The sequence below is a fragment of the Apteryx mantelli genome, chromosome 9 (assembly GCF_036417845.1).
Source record: "Apteryx mantelli isolate bAptMan1 chromosome 9, bAptMan1.hap1, whole genome shotgun sequence".
Taxonomy (NCBI): domain Eukaryota; kingdom Metazoa; phylum Chordata; class Aves; order Apterygiformes; family Apterygidae; genus Apteryx; species Apteryx mantelli.
Window position 1 is genome coordinate 2,557,122 of NC_089986.1, and position 10,379 is coordinate 2,567,500.

The following is a 10,379-nucleotide window of genomic DNA, read 5'->3' on the forward strand; positions in this document are numbered from 1 at the left end:
ACTGTTAAAGCCATTACAATTATCAAGAAACCCTGAGATGCATGTAGTACTGGGAATCTTTGTGTAAATTTAAAGTACTAGATTTCAAGTCTCGAGGATTTTGATTTTCAGTGCTGTGCTTCACAGGTGGTCATAAAGGTTTTGTATCTCAGATGTGCCAGAAGACTCTGTTTTATTGTGTGTCTTTTGTGTATCTTTTCCTTCTCTAGTTTATTTTGAAGCAATTTGAGTACATAAATGCAGAATCCATTTAAATTAGTTAATAGGCTTAAGTGGTACTAGTTTGGATGTGTTGTCTGTTTACTTTCAAAACATTGAAATTTATTTCTGTCATGTTTATATAAGAGAGGTAGGAGGAAATAGCTTTTTTAAAATCATTTTCTCCTCTTTACTTTCATAGACTCCCTTTGACATAATTTCCACTTATGACCAGAAAATGATAAACTCTACTTTTCAGAATTTTCTTTATAACTCAAAGAAGGAAAAGCAGTAGTGTTGGAGTTGAATCTGGTTTAGATTAATTTGTATTTTTACAATGCCTAATGACAAGCTAAGCACCTCTTAGCACATTAGCTTTGAGCAGACGATGGTTATCAGAAGCAGATAATTATCAAGCAAAGGCCACAATCAAATTCCAGATGCCAGTCTGTTGAAACAAAGATGATATACAAAAATAAGGGTCTAGAGATAGCTGACTGCTCTGCTTCTCCCATTGCTGTCACCTTCAGTATAGTTGCTAAATGCAACTATACTGTGTTGCTCACTTGTATAGGTGTGTTGGGTCATCAGAGACTCTTTAGCATTTGAAGTTCAAAAAGGGAGAGGGACTGGCTAGTATGTTGAAGGTAGCAGCCTCCCTCATCCTCTTCACTATCCCCCTTTGTATAATTCCTAACATCTAAGGCCTGTTTTCATTTCTGTCTTCTATCCCTTTTTCTCCCTTCAGCGCAGAGGTGGGGGGAGAGTCTAGACTGACACACAAGTTGAGTTCAACGTAATGAGTTTATCCCATTTTGTGTTGCTCGTATTAGGTAAGCCAAGTAATGCAATCTGGCTGGCATTACTTTAAAACCTGGAGTACGGTATCAAGAGTTGCAAAGTAATACAAAAGATGATTACAGTACTCAGATGCCTTACTGGGTTCTAAAATACTCAACAGACTGCCAAACAGATGAGCTTGGTGAATTTAATAGTCTGTTGGAGAGGTTCTTTAAAGGTAGGTAATAGCAAGAGAAGATGATGGTAACTAATGAAGTAAATAGTAAAGGTAACAACAGATTACAGTGGAGTAGTCAAGGGTAGTTCAAGACACTATTCTTCAATAAGTGTCTGAAGTATTTAATATATTAAGTGTCACCTGATGAAGTTCAGAGGGAATCTCTGAAGACTTTTGAAGAGATTCAGCTGTTTCTTTTGAAGTTGTTCATATAGAATACAAGTGGGGATTGATGGCATGCAGAAGGAGAAAATAGGAGGTGTGAGCACTAGGCAGAGAAAGATCTGTAGGGAAGACCATAAGATAAGAGTAACCTGCAGAAGCATGTTAACATGAGGATAGAGAGCAGGAAAACATGAGGTTCTTCCAAGAACTTCTTTTACGATGAGTTTCTTCCAGGAAGAATACTGGGACAAAAAAGGGGATTCATTTGAAAATGATAGTTGATAGATTTTTGAACAGTATTATGTGATGCACTTGTTGGATGATACAAGAAAATTTTGAGAGAACTGCAGAATGTGAACTAAACTAGTGTGCTTTCATTTTGAAATAAATTTAAAAAAAATTGCAGCATGCTTCCAGTTTGTTGCCACTAATCTGAATGGCAGCACAAATTCAACTCAACTCTCAGAACTGTCGCTTGGTTATTTTAACACTTTTTTTTTTAAAGAGTTTAACACAGACCTACTAACAAGCTTAGACTAGCCACAGTCGCCTATTTTGGTGGTAAGTATAAAATATCCCTCTGAGATGACTTTGGTTTTAGGTAGCTTCACTGTAACAACATAAAATTTATCACTGGCATTGCAGTATGACATTAACATTGTAGCATCTTGAAGACATTTTGCTCCAGAGTGCTTTAAATAACGGGGTGAACCAGGACATAGTGTGGCAACCAGGTGCTTCATTGGGAGAGGTGAGGGGTAAGAAAATGAAAAATACCTTTTTAACTGCTAAGGAAGAGGAGGTCATGATTTTATTACAATCTAGATGACGCTAACAATAGATACGTTATTTTTGCTGAGCGGATGAAGTAACATTCTCCATCTAGTACAGAGCTAAACAGAGAGGCCTGGTATATGATCAAAACCTCTTTTTGCCAGCTTTGCTGTCTCAGCTTCTCACCTATCTCCCTCCTTCCTCCTACTGCCCCCTCTTCTGTCCTCGTTTCTAGTTGCCCAGAAACTGGATCCTGTTCTCTCTGACAACCACCTGGTCGGGCTGGGCTTGCTTTTTGCCATCCAGTCCCAGTCCCCTTCCCACACCCATCAAATCTGTCTTCTGCCCGGTGCACTTCGTGCTGCTCTGCTGGTTCCCAGGCTCCTTCCTCATCCAGTCCCAGCTGCTTCTTGGGAACCACATCCAGCCCAGACTTGTGTCCCATTGCTCCTTCTTTCCCTCACTCCTGGACACTAGTTTATCCATCTCCTCTTCCTCCTCCTCCTCCTTCCTCTCTTCCAGTGTCCTCCCTGACCTGAGGAAGGTCTGGTACCTTCTGGTTTAACTGTTGGCCCCAAGGCTCCTGTTTCACAACGGGGACACTAGCAACGAGCAGTGGAAGAACAGCGCACTGTGTCCAAATGTACCAAGCGATTTGTTTAGCTCAGATGTGCAAAAAACAAGTATTGGTCCTATAATTCCTGTGTCTGAAACTGCTGTAAAATTATAATAAGGTAAATTATTTGGGAAATCTTAAATTCTTTTTGAATAGCTAAAATATTCATATTTTGAAGATACTGCGTTATTCAGCTCCCTTGATTAATGGTTAGTTTTATACGAGTACCTACTTTTATGAACGTGAATATATGTCCAAGTTAAAGTAAGAATTTTCAGCAAATACCAGTGAATATTTCTGTTTGACTTTAGTTTATTGGCAAAGGAACTAGCACTAATAAGTTAACACTATCTCAATTAGTTGTCTGCATTATGGTTTTAAGTAATCCAAAAGCTGGCTACACTTGCTTAATTGAATTCCTGGCTTGTTACAGGTCCCCCATGGCCATGATTCAAATTTAGCTCAGCTGCAGTGTTTTTGTCCAGCGTTACCAAAAGCTAATGTTTGGACTAGCATGAATAGTATGCTTATTGTTTTTAATGGATGTAATGTATGCTTTTAAAATATATGCATGTCAACTAGTATTTTACAGCACAAATTCTTGACTATGGTGGGGAAATGCGACTTCAGAACTTATGTGATAGTTGAAAAAATGCAGGAATAAAACCAAACTTGCCTAATAAAACTAAAAATAAATGTCGTGCATTGGAGACTTTGAAAGGTAAATGTGTATGTTTGGGGGACCTGTGTACTGTGGTGGTGTTAAAACTCATTTTAGTAAGCCTGTGTAAAACATTATTACCAGATAATGATATGAAATTAATATAACTTTGTTGTGGTGTTCCTTTATAGGAGCGTTATTATATGGGATGTGCATAAAACAGCTCTTGCCTTTTATTTGCAGTTTTATGGTATTAAAGATTAATGTATTCTGTAATAATCTATGGTTAGTTTATGCTTTAAAAATCACTTTGAATGCATTGTGATTGAGCTGTAGCAACAGTTCCTAATTTTGCATAACACAATATTTGAAATACAGTATTAATAGGAGACTTGTGTGTGTGTGTATATATGGCATATATATATATTTTTGTATATATATATTTTTTAACAAGAAAGATAAAGTGATGCCATAGCTTCGCTAGCTGTCGTTGCCTGATTGATGCGTGGCAGCCGCTGGCTGGAAAGAGGTTTTCATTGCAAGTGACAGGTGCCACAAGGTTTATTTAGGACAACCTCAACCTTGTCCTGGTTAGTGTGATAATGTTTGCCTTATGTATGTTCAACCACTGCATTTCCTGCGTTAGAGCCTTGTGTTACACCAATATTACTATCTGTGCTGCCTCAACTACAAATTGGATGAACAGCCAGTGACAGTTTTTCAATATTATTACATTAAACCAAGTGGATTTTGATTGATAACCTAATATTCAACTAATGCAAAACATCAATCATGGCAAGTATATTAATTATTTAATATTGCAGTCTAATTCAGAAATCGATGTGCTGCATGAGGGGAAGGGAAACTCTCTGTTCCCAGAAGACTTAAGACAGGGAATGATTTAAAAAAAAAAAAAAAAAGCCCTGCTGTACTCCTGTGTGTTAGTTCGATACAAATCTTTATTCATTTGCCAATAATCTCTTCGCATTTTCCACTTCAGGACCATTTTTATCAGTTTTGAGGCCTATAATTGAATTAAGCCTGCTTTCAGCACAGGGCAGGAGGAGTTGCACGGACCTTGATGGAGTCAGGGCAGGGCCGGGGCGGGAGCCAGGCCCCGCGCAGGCCTCGGCGGCCGCCCCCGCCTCGCCGCCTCCAGCCTGCCTGGGCCAGTTCGCCCCACAGAAGGGATGCAGAAGTCTTCATTTCTCCCTAAATAATGTATGGACTTGAATAAAAAATTCTTTTTTCAAAAAAAAAAAAAAAAAAAAAAGGAAAAAGAAAATAATGGTGCAAGAAAAGTGCATCTTTTCCCGTGACTCCCTTCAAGAGAAATCTGAAGGGAACAAGTGTGCAGTAGACTTCTTGAAAGCTTTGAGAGACTGTAAATAAAAGCTTTGTGTTGAAAAGCCTAAGATAATTTCTGTGGTGAAATTATTCGTGAAAGCAATCTGGAATTAGCTTTGCACGTGCTGTGTTTATCTTTGAGACTGCAGTAATATCAGTTAACCTGATGATAAAATACTGCCTGAAGTAGAGTGAGGCTTTAAAATGAGTGTTTGAAAGCAGCTTTTTTTCGGTATTTAGTAAAATCCCATACTTTCTACCTACCTTTGTGTGTAATGTCACATCATACTTTACGTTCCCTGTACTAAGTAGTAGAAAGCCTGGCTCAGTCTCTCACGGCTGCTGTCTCAGTGGAAAGGAATTGGGGTTTAGCCGGGCTGGTTCGATATAGGTGAATAATTTGTTGAAATACATGTAATATTATAAGTATAAATCTACACCACATTATATAGTTCAATAACTAATTACTTGAAACAGTTGTGGGGCAGCTTCTCCCTGCTTGGCGTGGATGCAGCCCGTTGTCCTCAACAAGCACAGTTGAAGCTTGGAAGCAGGTAACCTCGGAGCCCAGGAAAGCAGCAGGCAGCTGCCTCGGCTCGGCTCGGCGGCTTGGGTTTTCCGTTGGTTTTGCTTCGTTTTTTGGTTGGGGTTTTGTTGTTGTTTCTGTTGGTTTTTGAAGTGGCAGAGAGGAGGCATCTAACACTTCCCGTGTAACCCGGACAAGCCGTTTCTCCTGGTCCCGGCTGGCAAGCTGGCCCGTGTCGGTACCTAGCAGCGTCTGTTAAGGATTAAGTTTCGCTCTGAATTCTCTTTGCTTTTCAGCGTTTTTACTTTGTTAGCTTGGTCCATTTTTGCAATCCTGTTTATGTGGCAGCATTTTTTGTATTTTCCTATCTGCACACTCATGTTTTTCAGCTGTCAGAAGTAAAATGCAACGTTTCGGTACGCCTGCCGTGACCTCCTTAATTAGTACGTGATTCATTGATTGAATCACCTTTGTAAATGTTTACCAAGTTTATTATTGAAGCAGTGGCAAAGCAGGGCCGTGAAGGCGTTGAATGTGGATTTGATAAGACAGTGCATAATGATATTTGTTTTATTAATTTCAATAGGAAGTGGTGGGATAATTATATTAAAATATTTTTTAAAGGAATGTCTTGTTGCGTGGCTAAAGCTTATAGCAATTGTAAGGCAGGTAGAACCTGAGGCTTTAAGTAATCCTGCAGTTTTTCATTTGGATGATGGATGCTCTTTAAATATTGTAATGGTTAAGGAATAAAAAGTAAAAAATTTTACATACTCAAGAAATTACACGGTTTTGACATTTCTGAGAAAACATAAATCATTGTAGACAAGGGTTTAGCAACTATTTAGAACTTTTGTTCTTCTGTTATAGGGAGCCTGGAAACATCAAAGCTGGATTAGAACATCTGGTAAGTTTTAATTTTCTCTTGAACATTTGCATCATCTTTGATATCTGCATTCCAAATGAACACTTTTGAATGAGCTTTGAATACCTTGAATTGAGAAAGTCAACCATTTCCCAGAGGGTCAGCTTACTGTTATTATGTGAAGGCACTTACATTTTCATTTATCTTACCATTTCAAGGGAATTTTAATTTTTTTAAATTACTTTTTTTGATGTAGAGATAAAATAAAATGGACTACAATCCTTGGATTGATGATTGCCTTAATTATAAACAAAAATTGTTTGGTGTTGGATTTTTGGCATATCCTGATCTGAAAACAACAAACTTGTGATAAAAAAAAAAAAAAAAGACACACACATAATCAAATATTGCATGCATAAATATGGTATGTTTTAGTAATTTGAAGTCTTTGAAAGAAGTGCACAGCTTTGTGTTTTTCTGTTGTCTTTGCTTTATGAATAATGTATTGACTTAAATTCCATTCAGTGCTGCAATATAAAATAATAATTGAGATGCAAAATATTTTTGGTTTAAGTAAACATATTCAAACCTCAAGTGATAGCAAGACATACTTAGCATTAAAAACTAATCAGTTGATCAAAACTGGAGAAAACCACAATATTGTCACAAGTCTGAAACTCATTGAGCTTAGAATGTTAGTTTCAGCAATCATCAGAACATTAAGTAGTTCATCTGAACAGATTATTAAATCCCATTAAATCAAAATATTCACAGCTAATGGTACGTATACTTCTCTCAATATATCATGGGAAATGTTTAAATTCATGCTTAATTTTTCATATGACATCTAAATATAAACTGTTCTATACTGCTATTAAAATAAAATTTTATCACAATCTATTGCATGCAGATTTTTAAAAATTGCTTTTCATTGTTGCTTTCCATTTTGGGAATCATTTAGAAAATACTATTTGTAGGAGCTTGTGTACCAATATCTGGGATTAACAGCAGGAAGAAAAGGACGTATATTCCGGCATAGTTTCCCTTTTATAGTGGTGGCGTATTAAATGTTCCACTGCAACTAGTATTTTGAATCTGTAAATGGAACAAATAGCTGAGTGTCACGAATAGTTCTTAGAACAGTTTGAAAATTAATCTTGTTTGCTAGTTTCCTAGGTATCTTGCATGCTAGTTGAATCTCTTAAATAAATTTTTAAAATGTTTCATTCCTCTGCCGGTGTCAGGCTGTTGTAATCTGATGGGTTCAGGGAATGTTTCTAATGCATTATAAAGATGCTGTAGTCTTGACAGATGGCCGTGACTGGTACTTTTTCTAAATTGGGAGTGCTGCGATAGCTGGAGCTGCAGGTCTGATTTATAACGTCACCTCGAAGCAGCGGGTTCGGGAGGAAGAGGCGCTCTGGTTTTGCGTCGCGTCTGGCAGGGCTGGAGGTGGTGCACCAGCGATTTCCCTCGCTGGCGCTCAGAGTTTCGCTGGGATTTTGGGAAGGATGCTCCGGAGAGTAACAATACCGGAAGCTCTTTGCCATGGTAACTCGCTGTGTTTGAATAAAACTTTGTCTTCATTAAATGCGTTAGTTGTCTCGTATTTCTGTGAAAGATCTGTCAGAAACCTGCAGGTTCTTGAGCCTTTTTGCCTTTTCCCTGTGATCTTAGAACATCTGGCCTGGGAATGGGTGCTCAAGCAAATCCGCTGTTTCCCAGGACACGCACAGATGGGAGTATTCATGTCCAACAAGTTCACAGAGACCTTTTGAACTCCCAATAAATCGTAGGGATATTCCTCAAAATTGAGCCACCTGATTGCACTAGTTCTACAACTTAAACTACTGCATTTCCAAGTACCTGTAAGGAACTTTTGACCCTATTTTTTTCCAAAGTTGGCAATGAAAGAAGAAGAGTCTTTATATTGATTGGATAATCTGCATGTCAAATCTTAGAGAGAGAGAGAGAGAGATGTACATACGTATACATATATATAAAAGGTGTTTTCCAATTCGTGATACAATCTTTACATGGTCTATATGTTTTCGTTCCTTTTATGTGCGTGCCTATACCATTCACATGATTGCAGCCTGTTTTAGTACTTGTTTAAGCATGTGTACAGGTAGCATCTGCTATCCTGGTATCTAGCATCTAGTTCCATACAAGATGGAATTAAATGAAGTGGTATAACTACTACTTTTGAAAAAGTGATAAATATTTTACAAATTATAATTTGGAATTACTTTCAGGCTAAAGATAGGTGCTTTAATGAGCAAAAGTATTTGGAGAACTGCGCACGCTGTTCCTGTGGCTGTTCCTCAGCTTCAGGGTTTCAGCGCGCGGGTTAGAGCTGTCCTTGCTGTGTGAGCTGCTCTGCTTCCAGGCCTTGCGCCAGGAGAAGGACTGTCTAGCCTGTCTGTCTAGCTGAGAAACGGGTCAAAATTGCACTCCCTTGGGATCCCAAATAGCTAAATCTGCTCAGAAGCAATTTTTTAGCTAGTTAAAAAAGGAGAATGAAACACAGATTTTAATGGGGAAAATTAGTTGTGTATTCCAAAAGTTTGGGTTATTTGCTGAATTATATTTACCTAATTCCTCTTCTGAGTACAAATTTTGAGAAACTGTGGCAACCTTGGGATAGAAGATTAAATATTTGCCACTCCGAACAGGCCCCGTTTTCTAAAAATAGCTGTGCTGAAAAAGACCCGCGGAGCCATGCGTGTGGTTTATCCTGTAGCGGTATCTCTTTCGTGCCTTTGTGTAGCGTTTCAAAGCAATAACCCGCTTGTCCTTGTGGTCAAGCAGCGGAGTCTGCCCGTTTTAAATGATGAAGCGCAACCTGTCATTAATAGCTTGTTTAGCCCATCAGCGGTTTGTAAGCATATAGTTATTGTCTGCCAGCCGTGCCGGCCCTGCCAGCGCTGCTTGGGAATCGATAACCGCCAGCAGGCGCGGGGAGCGCTCTTCACTGCTCACCCTTCGGGTGCCAGCAGCGGAGCCGTGGTGGATATACGAGAGCCCTCGTTCAGGGCAACTAGTATAGGTTAGCTCCCTCTGGACAGCTCGTGGTTTACGCAAAGTTTTTCTGCGAAAGACCTGTCAAAAAATCCTCCCTTCATCCAGAAAGTGTTAATACCTGTTCACTAGGTACCACTATCTTTTCTTTCTCGGCGTGTGATTTCCGTGGTCGACTTTGCACCGACTTTCTCTGCCTCTGCATCAGACTTCTGGTGATTACAGATCAGCATCCTAATACAACTTCTGGGCAGCAATGCCTAATAGAGTTGTTGGCTTTCTAATGAGCTATAAAACCAAGCAGCCTACTATTTGTATTCACAAACAATTAATTAACACTCTTAATATGAGTAATTATGTTTATCTTAGTATCCTGGCAAAATTCCATGCTGATCAATTATATTCTGCAAGCTCGAATTCACCGTCACTCAGCACATGTCGGGTGGGTTGGGTGCATTTTTTTTTTTTCCTATTGAAATGATATTACTGTGGAGTACAGTAATGGCAGTGCAGTATGGAGTTGAGAAATTTATTCTATTCGTGCCCCAAAAAGGGAAGAGAGCGTATTTAGTGGAGTGTCCCCAAATGCAGACCCACGGGGCGGGTGGGCAGGCGCGCGCGGGCCGACGTGGATGGCTTCTCTGGGCTTTCTCCTTCCTCTTGGGCAGTGTGATTAGTGCATTCCCGTGATGGGCCAAGACTCTGTGCTCGGGAGCCGTATACTTCAACAGGGTGTCTAGCAGTGCGAAAGTCTTTTAAAACTGGGAAATTAAGGTGAAATAAAAATGTACATGTAGAATTTCTTCCTGTCAGGAGGCAGACAAATTAGTGGGGGGAAAAAACGGTGCTGCAAGGTGCTGGTGGTATCATAACCCTTGTGGATTTTAGTCTGTAGCTTATGATGCCATAAGGAAGTTTGTATTTATTTCCATGTAAATTCCTGTTTTTCACATCTGTCTTTCACTTATTCTGCATAGAGTTAATGCATTTTACATACAAGGTGGCTTGCTTACATAAATTTTTGTAAGTCATTAGTTTGCTATTTGATAAGGTAAACGTTAAAGCCTTCAACTTGTTTTATTTATTGAATCGTCTTCTTCTGAAGACTTTCCTTGACAAAGGATAGTAGATACGCAGGAGTCTTCTTTTGGAGTGTTAAGTATGTAAATGCAGCCACTGCTAACGTCT

At 39.1% G+C, this 10,379-nt stretch overlaps 1 protein-coding gene across 1 annotated transcript in view; it reads left to right on the top strand.

Annotated features, from left to right (window-relative positions):
* Nucleotides 1-10,379, top strand: part of RSRC1 (arginine and serine rich coiled-coil 1) — a 170,664-nt gene that overhangs the window by 79,688 nt on the left and 80,597 nt on the right. The window contains exon 6 of the mRNA XM_067301560.1: nt 6,176-6,212. Within this exon, the coding sequence (XP_067157661.1) occupies nt 6,176-6,212 (37 nt within the window). The remainder of the gene's footprint in view (nt 1-6,175; nt 6,213-10,379) is intronic.